Raw genomic sequence first — 20,124 nt, 5'->3', positions numbered from 1 at the left:
CCCAGCCTCAGACCCCCTCTCTGCTGGCTGCTACAGGTGCCCGAAATGACGTGCCCAGGGGCGTAAAACTACTCTTGTGGCTTCCCTTTGCTTCCCCGTCAAAGTCATTTTTCCACGGGGAAGCAAAGAAATCTGCGGAGGACATGAACTCTGTGTGTGCGTAATGGTGCAGAATTCCCCAGGAGGAAGTAGTTCTTTAATGGCACACACCGCCCACCCCCAAAAGAAACAAGATTTAAATACAATAAATCTCATAATCTGAGTTCTACCTTTGCATGCTATTCAGCACAAATCCTAGTCCTGAACACATTTCCATTAGACTTACTAATACAATTTTCAGTTGGGCAAAATGCATAAAGCTGACCATGTAAGAAAGTATGTGAATCAAGAAGGTATATAACATAAGGAACTTTGAGATACTGACATATTTAACAATCTAAGAGGATTAAAGCTATATAGAAGTGTGGGTACCAATTTAAATGTGACTAAGTAAGAAGAATCAAAATTCCCATCATTAACATTATCTGCTCACACATGGAGGTTTACAGAATTACTGCTAAGGTAAACTTGGCAGTATCATGAACAATTCAAACAAGAAGTTCGAAATATTGTGCAGTAAGAGAGACGAGATTTTAAAAAAGTGATTTACTGACTTTATGCAAATATGCATATCATCTGATAATCTGTAGCTTTGTTCACGTTTACCAAATAATTTTAATTCCCAGTGCTACTCTTCAAAAACAGCACTTCATTTTCAATTAAATTATTTTAGGTTCTGCTAAGAGGGCTGCTGAGATTGTAACAAACTGCATCAGTACACATCTGATCGTTCTGTACTACTGTTAGTCACAGTAGGCACATCCCTATAGAATTAGATTAATGCCTTTTTAAAAAAAGAACATAATGAATTTGTATTTTCATACATAATTTATTTAGGTATCTCTGCATTCTGAATGTTCTTGTTTGTTAACACAGACCTACGCTTGGCTTTGGCAACTGTATTTATCACTGAGCTTTATATCTTCAAAGCACTTTACAAACCTGAACTAATGCATCTTTTGGAGGAAGTTACCAGTTATTACCCATTTTACAAAATAGGGAAATACTGATTTGTTCAAGACACACAGTCAGTGTCAGAGTTGGGAACAGAGCTCATGAGTTCCTGGCTCCCAGACCTGTATTCAAGTCTTGCGGTCTCTCTCTCTCTTTCAGAACTTTAAGCACATTGTTGTGATTTAGCAACTCATTAGGTTAACTTTAGAACATGGACAAAATTTAGTTTCCATTCTAGAAAGAGATCAAGTATTCACTCTCTCTACACACACACTTCAATAATAAAATCTAAACCTTCTGTGGGGGAGGAAGGGAAAGCCCCATCACTTCTATATAAAGCTTTTGTTCTGCTCCAAGGATCCACCAGCAATAATACAGTGTCAAGAGATAGATGGTGTGGGTAGTTATGTTAGCCACCCCTCTTTCCTCTCCTCCCCTACCCCCCACAGAATTACAGTGAGGCATGGATATGCAATGATATAAACTGTGTAAATATTTTAAAAATATTACTAAATTATTTTTTTTTATGCTCTGTAGTTCAGTACCTTGAAGACTCCCTGGAACTTAAATTACCTCTTCTTTGCGTCACTTACCAAAACATCAACATAGAGAACCCAGCAGTGCTCTCTGGGATTAATACAAAGGGATTTCACGTCTATGGTGCTTTCATTGCTAAATATTCTGTAGAGCGTATTTACTATCTCTGTGGCAAGCTCTTCTCCTCCCCGGCCTTCAAATTCAGGAGTGGCATTTGCTGAACTGGATGGGGGTAAAAGAAAATAGATACTTTTCATTTCTAAGCAGCCTTTATCCAAGGAACTCAAAGCTTTTCATAAACAGTAAGCCCATAACATCACCACAAAGGAGGTATTATTCCCACTTTACAAGGGTAGAAATGAAGCACAGAAAAGTGAAACAGATTACTTGAGGTAACACACAAAATTAGCATCAGAGCTGGCAAAAGAATACAGAAGTCCAGTATCTGTTTTAGTCACCAGACCACACTGTACAGTTCCTTGACATTCTGCAGAAATGTTTAAGACTAATATTTAATTATCTCTGCACCTTCATGATAAAAAAAAGAAAATTACAGTAAGTTCCAAATGGTTAACAATACAGCCTGTTAAAGATGAATGGGACAAAAGACACCAGTGAGAAGAGGGGTGAAAAAAAGACAAGCAAGAGAGACTTTTTAGAATGGCATGACTGCATGACCTTAATTATTAATGTCTTTACTGGATACTCTGTTATGGGGTTGCTTGCAGACAGCGTCTCATTATCTAAGCAAGCGCAGTTTATGGTGAGTACCAACTAAAGAGTATCTATTTTTAAAAAAGATCGGAGAATAGCATGAGCCTTCACTTTCCTAATTCCAAAACAAAGGTCAGTTTATGGGCATCCATGCAAGAAGATCCCTAGCTGCCTTGGGCCTTACACACAGCTAAAAACAAAAGGTTTTAGCCAACAAAGGCAGCATGCCTATAAAAAAAATCCCCAAACCAACAAACATTCTGAATCTTGTTCGGATTCTACTCTAGTATATACAGAAGGCAAAAACATGGGCGTGCTGTAATAACTGGGCCTATAAATTTACCCTAATTGTGAACTCAATTGTCGGAAATTTTACAAAATGTTTCAATCACATAATGATAAACGTTGATGGGAAAAGGTGCAGAAGGGAGGCAGACTGAATTAGCCTAAATAAGGCGGCCTAGAACTGTGTTAAGATCATGCCTGGTAAACAAGAGAAGCATGGGGCCAGAAGTTATAGAATCATAGGACTAGAAGGGACCTCGAGAGGTCATCTAGTCCAGTCCCCTGCACTGATGGCAGGACTAAGTATGATCTAGACCATTCCTGACAGGTGTTTGGAGATTAAGAGCAGGTTAGGAAACGATGGATATTCCACAACTCCCATGGCAATTTATTCCAGTGCTTAACTACCCTGACAGTTAAGAAGTTTTTCCCAATGTCCAAGCTAAACGGCCCTTTCTTCAATTTAAGCCCATTGCGTCTTGTCCTAGCCTCAGAGGTTAAGGAGAAAAAATTTTCACCCTCCTCCTTGTAACAACAGTTTTCAAGTACATAAAAGATTATGTCCCCTCTCAGTCTTTTCTCAGACTAACCAAACCCATTGTTTTCAATCTTTCCTCATAGGTCATGTTTTCTAGACCTTTAATCATTTTTGTTGCTCTTCTCTGGACTTTCTCCAATTTGTCCACATTTTTCCTGAAATGTGGCACCCAGAACTGGACACAATACTCCAGTTGAGCCCTAATCAATGCAGAGTAAAGCAGAAGTATTACTTCTCATGTCTTGCTTACAACACTCCTGGTAATACATCCCAGAATGTTTGCTTTTTTTGCAACAGTGCTACACTATTGACTCATATTTAGCTTGTGATCCACTATGACCCCTTTCCGCAGTACTCCCTCCTAGGCAGTCATTTCCCATTTTGTATGTGTACAACTGATTGTTCCTTCCTAAGTGGAGTACTTTGCATTTGTCCTTATTGAATTTCATCCTATTTACTTCAGATAATTTCTCCAGTCTGTCCAGACCATTTTGAATTTTAATCCTATTGTCCAAAGCACTTGTAACCCCCTCCCAACTTGGTATCATGCACAAACTTTATAATTCTACTCTCTATGTAAATCTCTAACTCATTGATGAAGACATTGGACAGAACTGGATCCAGAACTGATCCCTGTGGGAACACACTTGATATGCTCTTCCAGCTTGACTGTGAACCACTGATGACAACTCTCTGGGAATGGTTTTCCAACCAGTTATGCACCCACCTTATAATAGCTCTATCTAGCTTGTATTTCCCTAGTTCATTTATGAGAAGGTTGCGTGAGACAATATCAAGAGCTTAGTAAAGTCAAGATATACCACATCTACCACTTCCTCCCTATCCACAAGTCTTGTTCCCCTGTCAAAGAAAGCTATTAGGTTGGTTTGACTCGATTTGTTCTTGACAAATCCATGCTGACTGTTACTTTTTATTAACACCTTACTATCTTCTAGGTCAGGGGAGGGCAAACTAAGGCCCGCGGGATTGCCAGCCCCGTGGCGCAGTGGGGCTAAAGCAGGCTCCTTGCCTGCCCTGGTCCCAAGCCGCTCCCGGAAGCGGCCGACACCACGTCCCTGCAGCCTCTGGGGGCAGAGGGCTCTGTGCACTGCCCTCGCCTGCAGGGATTGCCCCCCGCAGCTCCTATTGGCCAGGAATGGGGAACCACGGCCAATGGGAGCTTCGGGGGTGGTACCCACAGGTAAGGGCAGCATGCGGCGGAGACACCTGCCCCACCCCACCCCCAAGAGCCACTGCCAGACATGCTGGCCACTTCCGGGAGTGGCGCAGGGCCAGGGCAGGCAGGGAGCCTGCCTTAGCCCCGCTGCCACCCCGGAGCAGCTTGAGGTAAGCGGCGCCAAGCAGGAGCCCACACCCTGAACCCCTCCTGCACCCCGCACCCCAACCCCTTGCCCTGAGCTCCTTCCTGCACACTGCACCCCCTCTCACACCCCACTCCCTCCCGCACCCCAACCCCCTACACCAGCCCTACATTCATGGCCCTGCATACCATTTCTCCACCAGACATGGCCCTCAGGCCAAAAAGTTTGCCTACCCCTGTTCTACGTGTTTGCAAAGACATTGCTTAATTATTTGCTCCATTATCTTTTGGGGGTACTGAAGTTAAGCAATCTGGTCTATAATAAAGTCAATGAACTAAAGTTGCTGTGTCGGAAATTAGGCCTAATTGCTGGACAATATAATGAGAGAACGGGCTATTCTGCCAATCATTCCCTTTGGGGTCCTCAGAAAGAGACTTTGGGGATGGGGGAGAAGCTGCTATCGCAATGCTGGCTGATTAAAAGAATGGGAATGAGCAAGTTTCCCCATCATGGCTGCCATCTCCAGTCTCCTGGGATCCCAAAATCTGACATGACACCATTTTCCCTTCATCATAATGCTGAGAGACGTCCTGAGGGACCCAGATGATATTGCTACCTCCACCATCATTGGTTACATCTTCAATACCACCTGGGATGTAAGACTTTGTCACAGACACACTTGTCCATCATGTGTGTCCTCCTCTTTCCCCACCTTATTTCTTCTTTTTCCTATCTCTCTTCCTTTGCCTTCTGTTTAGTAAGAGTCTGGCTTAACCGGCTAAGACTGTGTATTTTGCAACATTACTGTGAGCCTGTGACCAGAAAAAGGTAGTTAAAAGCAATGCATCGAACAGTGCAACATTGTACAACTTTGCCAGGTCTCAGAGTGATGGATAAGACTGTGCTGGGCCTGTGTTTTTCCAGCAGTGGGCTTGCAAGTACAAGTCAACACCAGAGACAGAAGCTGCATTTTCTATCTTTGCTGTTCTCTTCTCTCCACTGTTATGTGTGTGTGTCTTGTTTTGTCTTCTAGGAAATAGGATCAGACTTCAACAAGAACAGCTCCAGCCAATCTCAACTAACTTCTCTTTTTCCACCTAAAAGACAATCAATTATGCTGTGGGGTTCCTTTTAAAAATCTCTCTCCAGAGTGAGAGAAAGAGCGAGAGAGAAAGAAAGAAAGGAAATAAGGGATGCTGTTAAAAACAAAAGCCTTACTTAATACTTTAAATTTCAAATGCTTTAACTGTTTTTCCTTTCCCCCCACCCCATCCTTAATAAAAGGCAGGATGTTATTTCCAGATGTATAAATGCCACACTGTAATAAAATTACACAATTAATGATGAGCCAAAATTATAATCCCACGCAGAAGAACTATAATTAAATTTGAAAAGAGCCTTATCACCAGAATTATTAAATTACATACCAATGAAGAGCTCAATTCAGCAAATGTATCTCCCATTTAAGTCAGTGAAACCATTCACCTCTAAACATGACTGCAAAATTGAACCCCATTAAAATTTTGCAGGTCTCATAGTACACCAGATATAAAAGCTATTTTTTGAAAACTTTGATTTTTACTTGTATTAACTAGGAGTCAAATGCTGAATTTTTTACTTGAACAACTGTAAGAAATGATAGACTTGGAATATGTTTACACTATAGCCACTACAGCTGTGCTGCTGTAACGCCATAGCATACACACTCCCCTACACAGGCAGAAAAATCCCTTCTGTCAAGGTAGCTAATCCACCTTGTGAGAGGCAGTAGCTAGGCCGACAGAAAAATTCTTCATTAACCTAGCTGCACCTACTCTGGGGTTTCGGTCAACCTAATCACAATGCTCATGGCAAGAAATTTTTCACAGGCTTGAGCAACATATTTAGGTCATTTTTAAAGTGTAAACCAGGCCTTAGAGTATTTGATCTGGATAACTGTGTCGCTGAATTTTATCATACCCTTAATCATCTTATTAATTGCAAGGGACTAAGCCTTGATCTACACCTAGCCACATCACTTCCAAATACATGGTAAATACTGCCACCCTAAGGTCACTGGATATCACAATAGTGTAGTAGCAGAGATGTTTACATTCACTCATTTGAAATACTTTGCCCACTGTACAAATCTCAGAAGTGGAGTTCAGAAAAACGTATTTGTGGAACACACAGGTCTAGCAGGGGCCAAAGGGAGTGTGCCATTCTTATTCCCGAATAATACTTAAAATAAAATCTCCAAAGTCAAGAAACAGCTCTCAGCCACATTCTATGAGAATCAAGAATTTCTAGAGCAGGGGTCTCAAACTCAAGTGACCACGAGGGCCACATGAGGACTAGTGCATTGGCCCGAGGGCCGCATCACTGACAACCTCCCCCCATGCTGACCCCGGCCCCGCCCCCACTCCACCCCTTCCATGAGGCCCCGCCCTTGCCCCCGTCTCTTCTCCACCTCCTCCCCTGAGCGCGCGGCTCCCTGCTCCTCCCCCCTCCCTCCTGGAAAGTACTAAGCGTCACCAACAGTAATGCACCTCACTCAAAGGACAAAACATGCACTTAGTTAGATTTACTTCTGTTAAAGCCCCCCCACTGCACTGGGCTACACCATCACTCCACCCCTGCTCTGCCTCTTCCAGGGGTGGCATGTTTGTAGAAATTTTGGTGGTGCCCAGAACCTGCCCCCCCCTCCCCCAAACTCCACCCCCACCTGCCTAAGGCTCTGGAAGGGAGTTTGGGTGGGGGAGGGGGTCTGGAGTGCAGGCTCTGGGATGGAGTTTGGGGATAGGAGGGGGTGCAGGGGTGAGGGCTGTGGATGAGGGGTTTGGGGCATTGGAGAGGCTCAGAACTAGGGCAGAAGGGGAAGGGCAGCCTGCCCTGGCCATAGTGGAGGGGGGGCACTAGGACCCTGTGGCAGCAGGTGATGCCGGAAGCGGGCAGAGCGGTGTGGAGAGCGGAGTGGAGTCAGCGTGAGCTGCAGGCTCGGGGGCAGTGAAGGGGCAGCAAGTGAGCCCGGGGGTGGCAGGCGGGGCCGGGGGAGAGACCCGGCCCCAAACATTGGGAAGCAGGGAGCTTAGCTGCCACATAAAATAACTCGGGGGGGGGGGGGGGGGCGGGGAGCTTGGCGGGCCGCGTGTTTGAGACCCCCGTTCTAGAGAATCCAGTGTAAGAAAGCCTCCATCACAGACTAGGTACCTCTCCACGTCAGCACTCCCGAGGTTCAGTCCAGCTGTTTCCTCTTGAATAGTTTAGTTTAGTTTATCTCTGACTGACTTCTATCCACTTCCATGTTTTAGGCCTCAGGTAGTTAATAAAAACAAAGTTTTCATTATATGATTAAATAGGAACATAGGAAGCCTCTAAGGACAATTTGCATATACAGAGATATTAATGAGTACATCATTTATTTGCACTGTACAATTCAGTCTTAAATTAAAAGCAAACTGGGTTTATAAATTTTGGTGGAGTTTAACAGCTAATTACATGCACATCAAAATAAACCTACATTCCCAATGCATTAAGGTTAAGATTTTAGTTGTGTGGAAGTCAAGAAATTCAGAGCTGGGGTTCCCACTGCAACCTCAAATCTGCTTCCCTGAACTTTTGTATTGCAATGGAGCCTCATTAAATGATCTCACTAGGTTATGTACTTTCTGTAGTAAGAAGTACAGTTTTACAAAATAAAGTACCTTAAATAAATGGTCTAGATAGGCACCTGCTTTAAGCTTCTCTCCCCACATCCACGGGCTGGTAGAATTGGTTAGAACATCTTGCCCCTCCTTTAAGGAGGCATTCTCATTATTTCCATCAGCAGTGAGCCCCAGATCTCCCCATAACTCTAATGTGCAGATAGCACCCAGAAGTGCTCTCAGCACATTTAGAACTTTGATGAGCAAAATTGACTGAAACTGCCAGATGTGGCATTTGTCTCTGCCAGACTGATGTAGTGAATCCCTCCAAATGAAAGCACTTCTATTCATAAAGAGTTTTTTTTTTTTTTTTAAACCCCAAAATCTAAATGTGAGCTTCCACAGGTTAAAAACAGTCATCTAGTTATCTATCCTGCCCCTCCTCTCCCCTTCCTTCCTCCTGCTATGACCAGTTCCATGACATCAGGGGTTCTCAACATTTTTTAAAATACATCCCTCCAACCTCTCCTCCCGCACCCCTTTTCTTGGAGTGCCCATCCTTTACAAAATGGGAATTTCCAATGTAATTTAGATGGAACTGGGGCCATTAATATAATGATTCCAATAAATGGGATTCTGCTTTCAGGAAATCAGTCCTCTGATCCTGTTATCTAACTGTGCATAGGCCAGGAATCTTTTAAAAACACATACATTAATATCCACAATGTTTTCTGGCCAGTATGTCTCAGTTTCAGCATCAAAGAGTGCTAGTGGGGATAATGACTGCACAGGCCTGATTGCAATGCCATTCACTGAAATTTGGCTCAGCCACCCCACCATCAGGATGGAGGAGTGGCCAGGCCAAATTTGAACGAGTGACATTGCAGCTCAGGTGACAAAGCGCACCATACCCTCTAGAAAGTTTGACACGTCCCTCAGGTTGAGAACTGCAGTTTATCTACCAAGCTTCATAGACTTTATGAAGAGAAAAAATAAGTTCTCTTCATCTTCATACAAATCACAGCACACGATTCAAGCACTGAGATGTCCCAACTGATTGACCTGGGAACACGAGTGCTATGAGAATTTTAGCCACCACTCCTTGTGTTTCATTTATCATGAGTTATCTGTATAGTACATGACATATGAGATCTGAAAATAACATTTAAGAGCCTTACTGATGGCTGAACAACAAATGATCATGATATTGCATGAGGACTCAACAGAACAGTGCACCAGCTATAGGATGTTCTACCTAAGAAACACCTGAAATTGATGTGGTCCCTACATTTCCGTGCATGTACTAGAGAAATAGGTCCACTAGGAGCTAGGGTGAGTCTTCCCTTCAACCTGGAGGAGCAAATGGCCAGACCTGAGGACAAAGGTATAACTCTCACCTCCCTCGTTGTTAATTTCATTCTAAACCCAATATCCAGCAGGTACTCTGAAAGCGTCATTGCATACAGATTCAACTGTCATACGGACTTTTTTTGGTTACTATTTTATACCACAAAAAATGACAGATTATTATAGTCACAAAACTAACAAGTCAATATTTTACAAAGTTATAAGCAAGAAAAACATCACTTTTTTTTTTTTAAATGCAGCTCTTCTGCTGATGCAGTAGCATTCCAGTGTGTAACAGAGATCTAGGACTCCCACTCCCTACATTGCAGGATGCACAGGCAACTCCATTGCTTTTGGGGAAAACAGAACAAGTTCCAACATCATCAGTGCACCCAAATTGTCCATTCCAAGGAGTGGCACTGTGCATAGTTTAAAGAGGAATAAATGTTCCTCTCCCAGTTCAGAAGATAGAAACAGAATAAGGGGATAGAAAAAAGGGTGGTGGTGGAAGGAAATGGTATTTTCTGAGCGGAAGATGATCATCACATATGTCTGGATGGCTAAATCAGTTCTAGCAAACTAGTAGATTTTAAAATCTACAAGAAGCCAAGAAAGAATCTCAAATAGTAAGCATTATAAGGATGGCACAATCAGCACTGAGGGAAAAAAATCTTAATTTGAAAAAATAAAAACCAAAGCACCATATAAGAGACTTCTACAATAACAGAGACCCAGTTGTAAAATTATGCACAATTACCACCATCTAGTGGCAGCCTGAAAAAGTGTCATACATTACAACTACACATAAAAGAGTACTGGTATCACCACATTTGGATATACCACACTTTACAGAAAAAAAGGCTTCTGCCAAAAGCTCCGAATTTTATTTTAAAAATCTTTCTGGCACCTAGACATGTATGTCCTCTGATGACTTGGGCATTTTGGAACTCACCATTCAGGTTTCCAGAGCCAGGCTCTTACCCTCATATTGTTACCTTGAGGGAAAACCACTTTACATACAGGAGGTCAACTAGGACTGTCAGTTCAGTACATGTGTTCAGTAAATGCGTCTGACGAAGTGGGTATTGACCCATGGAAGCTTATGCTTCAATACGTCTGTTAGTCTATAAGGTGCCACAGGACTCTGTCGCTTTTTACAGATCCAGACTAACACGGCTAGCCCTCTGATACAGTTCAGGGAGAGGTTCTCCAATCATCCTGGCCCTCACATCTGCCTCTATCTCTTTGGCAATTATAAAATAGAATCTAAAACTAAACTAATTTAAGAAACATTTGAGGATTTGTAATACTAGCCGTAGATGAAAACAATGCTACAATGAATTTCTGTGGCCCCTTAGGGCACTCGTTACTGGGCATCTCTCCAAACTGATGAACAGCACCGGACATTTGTTAACACACACACAAAACACCCTCACGGGCAGTTGGTTTCATTCAACATTACTGAGTGACAGAGGGAGGGAGAAGGAGGTAGCAGCTCTCAGCCTTGGGCTTTTTCCATTTAGTATTGGTCAGGACCAACCTTGAAGCCAAACAAAACAGTTTTGGGCTCTTAAAGTTTTGCAACTCACAGGCCAGACCTCTCCCTCTCTCTGACAGTTGGACCAGATGGGGAAGAAAAAGCTCCCTGCCAGACACTCCTCTACCAGCAACTGCAGAGGAAAAATGAACTCATATGTTGATGTTCCCCTCCAAAAACAGGACTCTAATCCTAACTTAGATCCTGCAAGTTGGAGAGCCAAAGGCTCTGTGATACGTGAGATATGTGAACATTATGTGAATGTAGTACTCCCGCAGTGGTCAAGGTTTTGGGTGTGGTGCAATAAATTAAAGTTTTTCTTTTTTTAAAACAGAAAAATATGGAATTGCATGAGACTCATGTGATGGAGAGAAGGCGTAAGTGACCAAATCCTGGTGAGGATCATTGGGGCCAAGAACTGAGCAAAATTCAAAGAGGGATTGGCCATTTATATGGATAGCAAAATCCAGAGTTTTAATAGTAAATACTCAAAAACATAATTTGGAAGTGATAAAACCTAATTCTTCAGGGCAAAACCCAATATTTAATTATTAAAGGTAAGAAAGACTTCCCTAGGTCAGAGGTGGGCAGAAATTACCCATATCTGCCTACTGAAAAGTTTTGTGCTCCCTCCTCTGAAACAGCTGGGTGCTGGCCACTACCAGAGAAAAGATATGGGACTAGATGTATCTTTGTATCTCACCCAGTCTGTTAGTTTCTATATTCTTATGAGGAGAGTGGAATGGAGTAGAATGGAGATTGAAAATAATTGGAATTCCCCACCCCAGGCAATTCTTGCACTTCCTCTGTGTACTAAAATCTAAACTATAGAAGACCAGCAAGGAGCCCTATACTTTGGGGAGAACAGTGGTGCTTCCAGTTTGGAGTTAAGAAGTTTACCAAATGTTTACAAATCTATCAAGGCAACCCACTGACACTTCTTTTATTTATATGACAAACAGATTACCAAGCAGTTAACTCAAGCAGCATCAGTACTTCTCAATGCGGTCTTGGGATGCATTAGGTGATGTATTTCCAGTAGATATAAGGAGGTGTTAGTACCGTTATACAAGGCACTGGTGAGACCTCATCTGGAATACTGTGTGCAGTTCTGGTCTCCCATGCTTAAGAAGGATGAATTCAAACTGGAACAGCTACAGAGAAGGGCTACTAGGATGATCCGAGGAATGGAAAATTTGTCTTATGAAAGGAGACTCAAAGAGCTCGGCTTGTTTAGCCTAACCAAAAGAAGGCTGAGGGGAAGATATGATTGCTCTCTATAAATATATCAGAGGGATAAATACCAGAGAGGGAGAGGAATTATTTAAGCTCAGTACCAATGTGGACATAAGAACAAATGGATATAAACTGGCCATCAGGAAGTTTAGACTTGAAATTAGATGAAGGTTTCTAACCATCAGAAGAGTGAAGTTCTGGAACAGCCTTCCAAGGGGAGCAAAAGACATATCTGGCTTCAAGACTAAGCTTGATAAGTTTATGGAGGGGATGGTATGATGGGATTAATTAATTGCCAAAATGAGGCTATTAATTAATCTTTGACTATTAGCGGTAAGTATGCCCAATGGCCTGTGATGGGATGTTAGATGGGGTGGGATCTGAGTTACTACAGAGAATTCTTTCCTGGGTGTCTGGCTGGTGAGTCTTGCCCACATGCTCAGGGTTTAGCTGATCGCCATATTTGGGGTCGAGAAGGAATTTTCCGCGAGGGCAGATTGGTAGAGGCCCTGGAGGTTTTTCGCCTTCCTCTGCAGCATGGGGCACGGGTCACTCGCTGGAGGATTCTCTGAGCCTTGAAGTTTTTAAACCATGATCTGAGGACTTCAATGGCTCAGACACAGGTTAGGGGTTTGTTGTGGGAGTGGGTGGGTGAGATTCTGCCCCCTGCGTTGTGCAGGAGATCAGACTAGACAATCATATTGGTCCCTTCTGACCTTAAAGTCTATGACTCTATCAAACCTCTAAAGCAGGGGTTCTCAGGACAAATTACATCTCTACCCAGATATAATGCTGTCCTCAGGAGCCAAAAAAATCTTACTGCGTTATAGGTGAAAGCGCATTATATCGAACTTGCTTTGATCCGCCGGAGTGCGCAGCCCTGCCCCCCCCGGAGCGCTGCTTTACCGCATTATATCCGAATTCGTGTTATATCGGGGTAGAGGTGTATTTGGTGGCCTCAGAGTGCAGCCACCAACTCTTGCTCGTGGCCACTCACACTTTTTCCTAAAATACTTAATTAGCTTTAGGAAAAATAAATATGCACATCGAAAGCGCTGTAATTTATTTATTACTAGCTACTAAGTCTATGAAAAGTGATATTAACATACATACAAGTATCACTTTTCACACCAGACTTACTCAGCCCCGCAAGTCTGGGGACAAATTAAGCCCTGGATGGAGGATCGGGGGAGGCAGTGGGAGGGCTGGAGCCTGAAGCCCCATAGGGGATGGAACCCAAAGGCACATGGCTGGAATCTGCCTCCCCACCACCCCCAGGCTGAAGCCCAAAGCCTGAGCCCCACCACTTCTGGAGAGGTGTAGCACTCACCAGCTGCTTGCTCCTTCAGCATTGTGCCCCAAGTGTCTCCAGAGGGGGTTATGGCCCAACCCCTGCTGGAAGCCCCAGAAACCAACACCAAGGCAGTGCATCCAGGAGCACCAGGAAGGGGAAGGGGCCGCTGCTTCCCCCCTGCCCCCCAATCACAGCCCAAGAGGCCACAAAAACAACGAGGAGTCCGGTGGCACCTTAAAGACTAACACATTTATTTGGGCATAAGCTTACGTGGGGAAAAAAACCATTTGTATCTGTTCTGTAATTGAAGTAGAGCTTAGAAAGTCCACCTAACATGCCCTGTGCTCCCACCTAAATAGCAGCATATGTAACCCTTAATTACACTAGGTGGTGACTGTGACAACTCTTAAAGCAACCTGCAAGCTGAGGCTCCTGGACTGTCTCGAGCTCCTTCCATAATCCTGCTCACTGGAAAGCTGTCAACAGTAATGCCTCATTCACGGTCAAGAAAGTCAGAAACATGCTTAAACATGAACCTGATTTCTAGCTCATGGAGGAAATAGTGCTTTACTGAAAAATGCCATTCTGAATGTTATTTTCTAGGCAGTTAACTGTCGTATCTTGAATTCACAGGGTTATTGTGTTCAAATAAAAAAAAAAGGACAACTTCTAATTACGATACACTTGTGATATACATTGGGGGGACGAGTGGGGAGTAACTCCCTTTGATGGACACCCAGTCAGTCAGTTAGCTGTAAAATCCCTCTTGGTCTATTCTCTGCTTGCTTTACCTGTAAAGGGTTAACAAGCCCACAGGTAAAAGAGAAGGAGTGGGCATCTGACCAAAAGAGCCAATGGAAAGGTAGAACTTTTTAAAATTGGGAAAGAAACTTCCGTTTGTCTTTTGCTCTCTGGGCTGAAGAGACGGGGCAGCAGGAATGCTGTATAAAGTTTGAACCAGATACGAAAATCATCAGATCATATCTAGAACTACTTTTAACAACCCAAAGGTGTAAGTAGATCAGAATGTTTATCTAAACACAATCAGGTTTATTTCTGTTTATTTTTTAAGGCTTGTAGATCTCCTCTGTGCTAACCCCAGATGCTTTTGTTTGCTTGTAACCTTTAAGCTGAACCCCCAAGAAAGCTATTTTGGGTGCTTAATTTTTGGAACTGCTCTTTTTAAAGTCTAGCAAAAGCCTAGGTTCCAAATGTATTTTTTCCTTTTTGTTTTCAATAAAATTTACCATTTTTAAGAACAGGATTGGATTACTGATGTCCTAAGAGATTTGTGCATGTTGTTTGATTAGCTGGTAGCCACAGCTAATTTCCTTTGTTTCTTTCTCAGGTGTGTCTGTATCTGTGTGAGAAAGGGCTTGAGGTTACCCCAGAGGGAGGAATTGCAAGTGCTCCTTCCTGGGTTAAAAGGGTTTTTTTGCATTTGGGTGGTGGCAGTGTTTACCAAGCCAAGGTCAGAGAGAAGCTGTAACCTTGGGAGTGTAATACAAGCCTGGAGTGGCAAATATTAATTTTTAAAATCCTTGCGGGCCCCCTCTTCCTACACTTGAAGTGACAGAGTGGGGATTCAGCCTTGACAACTTGAAATCTAGGCAATTCAATAAAAGAAAAAATAGTTTCAGGTAGCATACCTATCTCTGAGTGTACCTACCATTTTTTTTTAAATGGATATTCTCTCTCTCTCATTTTCTTTTTGTCCAAGTCCCAGAGAGAACAGGGGGAAATAAACTCTATACAAAGTTCTGTCAAATGCACAAAGAGTAAACAAACTGAAATTTTTTTCCCCCTTTTATCTTTTCCAATTATAATAATCTTGTAATTTCTAGAACCAAGCAAAACAGCGATTCCAAAGGAGTAGCAGAGCATTGTCCCAATTTTACCATCCACTAAAGCAACAAAATAGCTTATTTCTATTATGTAGACCACTACAGCAGGCCAACGAAATTAAGGAATATCCTTTAGATCAATAGCTTTTCTAAACGCATTATTTACTCAAAGTACTGGGCTTTTGGTACTCTTCCTTATTGTACCTACCAGTCAACAAAGAATTCAAGGTAGCCTTCATTTGGATTCTCCAACTTCGGTGTTCCCATTTCAGCTTTGACTCCTACCAGGATGTCCGTATGTCCCTGTTAAAATACCAGCGTCACTCAACCAGAAAAATATTCCACGCCATAGCTTGTACAATTTATCCACATAGGGGTCAAGCTGTTATTAATGTTTATCTTTATGTTATCTACACAAACTATTCTGCCAAATAGCATTTACAGCATGACCCAGTATTTTATTTTAATAAATCAAAGCTTTCGAAGAGACAATGTTAAGTTTGAGCACGTTTCCTCAAATAAACCCTATGTATGTACAAATTTTCTCTATGCTAATAGGACATTCTAAATATCCATGACTTCATAAATTCAGTCCTGGAATAAATACATATGCAGAACTATTCTAATACCCTGAGCGATAGCCACTGTCTGTACATACAACACCCACTAAAGCAACAGTTTTAATTTGTTGTGATATGAACACTGTGAAGAATTATTTCTCTATTTATTAGTCATACTACTGACTTTACTTTCACAGGTTTAAATGGTGGATTATTTCAGCTTCCTCTGGCCTCAATGTACTTTGCCAATAGATCTCGCTCACAGCAAGGGCTTGTCTACACTTACAGCACTGCCGAGGTGAAGCTGAAGACATTACCTACACCAACAGGAGAGTTTCTCCTGTCGGTGTAGGTACTCCACCTCTCTCAGGCTAGGTCTACACTACAGCGGGGGTCCGACCTAAGATACGCAACTTCAGCTACGTGAATACCGTAGCTGAAGTTGCGTATTTTAGGTCGGCTTACCTGGCGGTGAGGACGCGGGAAAGTCGACCGCTGCTGCGCTGCCGCCGACTCCGCTGCCGCCTCTTGCCGAGGTGGATTTCCGGAGTCGACGGCAGAGCGATCAGGGATCGATTTTACCGCGTCTTCACTAGACGCGGTAAGTCGATCCCCGATAGACCGATTGCTACCCGCCGGATCGGCGGGTAGTGAAGACATAGCCTAAGAGGCGGTAGCTATGTCGACAGGAGAAGCCCTCCCATTGACATAGTGCTCTCTACACTGGGAGTTAGGTCGGTACGATGCGTTGCTCAGTGGTGTGGATTTTCTATAGCCCTGAGCGATGAAGTTATACTGACATAAGGTTGTAGAATAGACCAGGACTAAGTAACCATTCTTTATGGACCGTGTCACAGTTTCAGGCTCATTCCACTTGTATTCCCCCGCCCTACACAGTCCCTTGAGGGCACCTACTTAAAAGTTTTTGGCTCCCAGCCAACATCTCTCATGAGCAGAAAACTATGTTGCACTCTCTCTTGACCAGAGTTTTAAGGCTGCACAGCAACCCAGATTACACTATGCTATCCCCAACAAGCCAGATGGCCTAACCAGGCCAGTGCCTGGCTTTCTTTCCAAAGGCTATGACCAGTATATTGCCTGCAGTTATAAGTTAGCACACAGCTCCTTCTAAGCAAGCATATTTATTCTTAAGGTAAAAACATTACAGAGAAAACACTTCAAAAACAATGAGTCCCGATATGCATGCTAAAAGCTCAGCAGAGGTTACCTATTAGTCTTATGGGGCCCTAGTAGGGCAAGTCCTTCCAACCCTTCTGCAAGGCATGCTTCCCCCAACTCCCCACCCTTCAGGACAGAAGGTCCTGTCCATTTGCTGGATCAGAAATAAGGCCTCAAGTCAGGCTCTTTGTCCAAAAGTCCCTTCTTTGTCTGCTGGTCTCTGGAGAGTCCAGTTTGAACCAGTATACGTGAGTGTCCCCCAGCATGTTGTATTTCTCTCACGGCTTACAACCTGGCTCATTTCCCTTAATCACACCTTTGGTTTTTAGTTGCTGGAGGAGCAGTGGTAGCCCACCCCCACGGAGTAGAACACAATTATAAATAAACCATTAATGAATCCCAAAGACACTGCACAGGGTTGCAATATCTGTCACAGATTGTTAGGAAGTGGGGAAAGGGAACAAACAGGAGCTTCAGTTTGTGCCACATATCATTAAAGTCAAATTTCTGTTAATACTGTGGTGTATATTTCAGATCGTAATTATACATTAAGAGTATTCACTTTTTGTGTGTGTATTTTTACATTTGTATTAAAAAGCAAAAAAAAAAAATCAATAAAAACTTAATACAAATAGTCAAGTGATAAAGTCTGGACTTGACCTACAGCCTCAAAGTCATGATAATTTAGGAGCTTCCACTAGTAATATACAAAAACTCCTGGTATCTGTACTTACAAGCTTCACTCTTGCAGATCCACTTGTGTTTGATACTACATCTGTTTCCACTTCAATACATCTATAGTCTTCACAGCCACGGCCATCTACCCGAAGATCCTCCTAAGCATAGCCACCACAGTTTTATTAAGTGATATAACTGATCCATATTAATAAATCAAATATAAACTTAAAATAATCCCAGATAAAACGTGCAAGTTAACAAAGCTAAATGGAGAAAAACAGATGGTCTTGTAGTTAAAGTGCTGGAGTATGACTTGAAAGATCTAGGTTTAATTCCCAGTTCAGTCACTGACTTCCTGCATGAACTGTAAAATGGAGAGAAAAGGTAATACTATACAATACAAACTAAGCGTAGAACGTGAGTATTTCAGTCTTGATCCTGCAACATGCTCCATGTGGGCAGACGTCTTTCAGCTTCAGTGCAGCTCCTTATGCACAGATGGAAACCTATGTCCACAGCTCATTCAGGATCAGGGCCTTAAATGGTAAGCTCTTTGAGGCAAGAGCTGTGTGTTTGTGTAGCACCTAGCGTAACGGGGCTCTGATCTTGGTTGGGGCCTCCAGAGAATACATACATAAATTGATGAAGAAGAAAGAATTGGGTAGTTTGAATTGCCAGCCAAAGTTACTGATGCCTTTAAGCAAAATAATAAACTGTCCATATACCTTCTCTTCACCTAAGAGGTTTGTTGGTATAGGTCTACCTGTAATCCCTCCTAGTGTAGACATATTTTATGCCAGTATATTTTGCGGATATACCTTCTTCCCGGAGATAAATAAGCTATAAGGCAAAAGGCCTTTTTTGCTGATATAAACTGTGTCTACTCAGGCTTTTACCAGAATAAATATGCTGGCCAAAAAAAAATAAATAAAAAAATAAAAACCACCCCACACAACTATGGGGGCAAAACTTTTAAGTGCAGACCAGGCCTAAGATAGCAATTCCAGTAAGAAAAAAAAGTTGGTATAAAATGAAAACATCCCGTAGCAGAAAGGATATATCTAGGATCTTTCATGGCTTTGTGCTATCTGAGATGTTTAGTGTAGACAGGAGATCAAATCTTAGTATTTGTTACATAGATATAAATCCCAAAGAACTCCACTGCAGTCGATGGAGCTGTATTCGCAAAAAACCCAAGATCAGAATCTTCCCTCACATGGAGCTGTTAAGTCTGTTTATTTAAGGATGCTGTGTCTAAGCCGGTCAGAGGACAGGTATCTAGTTATGAACAACAGCAAAATAAAGAGAACAAAATAACTGGCTCTCCTGCACCATTGGTTCTATCAAGTGCAAGCTACACACAGCGCAGGTTGCAAATCTTTCCTTGGCCAAAAGTGCACAGGTGAACAATGATGAAGAAATCCTGGAGGAGATAACCTCTAAAGGCTAAAATGTTTATTTCCCCTGTATTTCAATTTAAACAGCTGGCAATAGTCCCACCCCCGAGTTAACACGTCCCGTGCTGTCTCACCCGAGCTGTGTCGGCAGCAGCGACCCGGGACACGAAGCACTCAGCCGCGCCGTGCTCCACATTACAGGCTCTGCAGGCACCCGGCTACAAGCTGGGGTGGGAGAGGAGGGGGACGGCAGAGGCTGACCACGGGGAGAGGCCGGGTTGCTGCTGCAGCGCCGCCCATTCCCCCTGCCCCGGAGCGTCCGCTCCCCTCACTACCACCACCTGACCGCCCCCCTGCCGGGAACCCGGTCCGCTCCCACCTGACCGCCCCCCTGCCGGGAACCCGGTCCGCTCCCAACTCACACCCCCCCCCACCCGGGAACCCGGTCCGCTCCCACCTGACCGCCCCCCTGCCGGGAACCCGGTCCGCTCCCAACTCACACACACACACGCCGGGCCCGCCGCCGCCCGTTACCTGGATACCGTGCACGATGTAGACCTTCTCCGCCTCGCTCAGCACCACGGACACCATGCTGCGCGCCGGGTTCCAAACACTACTCCGGCCGCTGCCCGGTGATGCCGTCACCAAAACGCGACGAAGCTAACTCCCGCGACGTTTCCTTTCCCTCCTCCATCCGCACATACTTACGTCATCCGCGTTGTGAGGCTCGACGGGCGCGCGAGCACCGCCTCCCCTGCCCCCCACCCTCTGTGGGTGACTCTGAGTCACGGCCTGGTTGGTGCGCGTGTTACGGAGAGAGAGCGGCTGCGCCGCTCCCAACGTGTGACAACCCGGGGAGGGAGGGGCTTGATCTGGGGGCAGGGAAGAAATTTTCCCACGTGGGAATAGAGGTGCAGAGGGGAGCCCCGGATCCCTTGATTGAACGCGCTACGTGTGTGCATGTGCGTTCTTGCCTGTGA

General features: G+C 43.8%; 1 protein-coding gene across 2 annotated transcripts in view; it reads right to left on the bottom strand.

Moving 5' to 3' along the window:
* EXOSC7 (exosome component 7) overlaps positions 1 to 19,789 on the bottom strand; it is a 36,317-nt gene extending 16,528 nt beyond the window's left edge. For both annotated transcript variants that reach the window (XM_065399087.1, XM_065399088.1), the window contains exons 1-4: positions 19,679 to 19,789; positions 17,804 to 17,905; positions 15,539 to 15,633; positions 1,647 to 1,812 (exon numbers count right to left, since the gene is read on the bottom strand). In XM_065399087.1, the coding sequence (XP_065255159.1) occupies positions 1,647 to 1,812; positions 15,539 to 15,633; positions 17,804 to 17,905; positions 19,679 to 19,735 (420 nt within the window). In that variant the 5' untranslated portion in view covers positions 19,736 to 19,789. The remainder of the gene's footprint in view (positions 1 to 1,646; positions 1,813 to 15,538; positions 15,634 to 17,803; positions 17,906 to 19,678) is intronic.
* Between the last annotated feature and the right edge of the window lie 335 nt (positions 19,790 to 20,124).

Source organism: Emys orbicularis, chromosome 2 (assembly GCF_028017835.1).
Source record: "Emys orbicularis isolate rEmyOrb1 chromosome 2, rEmyOrb1.hap1, whole genome shotgun sequence".
Classification (NCBI taxonomy): Eukaryota; Metazoa; Chordata; order Testudines; family Emydidae; genus Emys; species Emys orbicularis.
The sequence above is the reverse complement of the archived record's forward strand: the minus strand, read 5'-3'. Positions and strand labels throughout refer to the sequence as shown.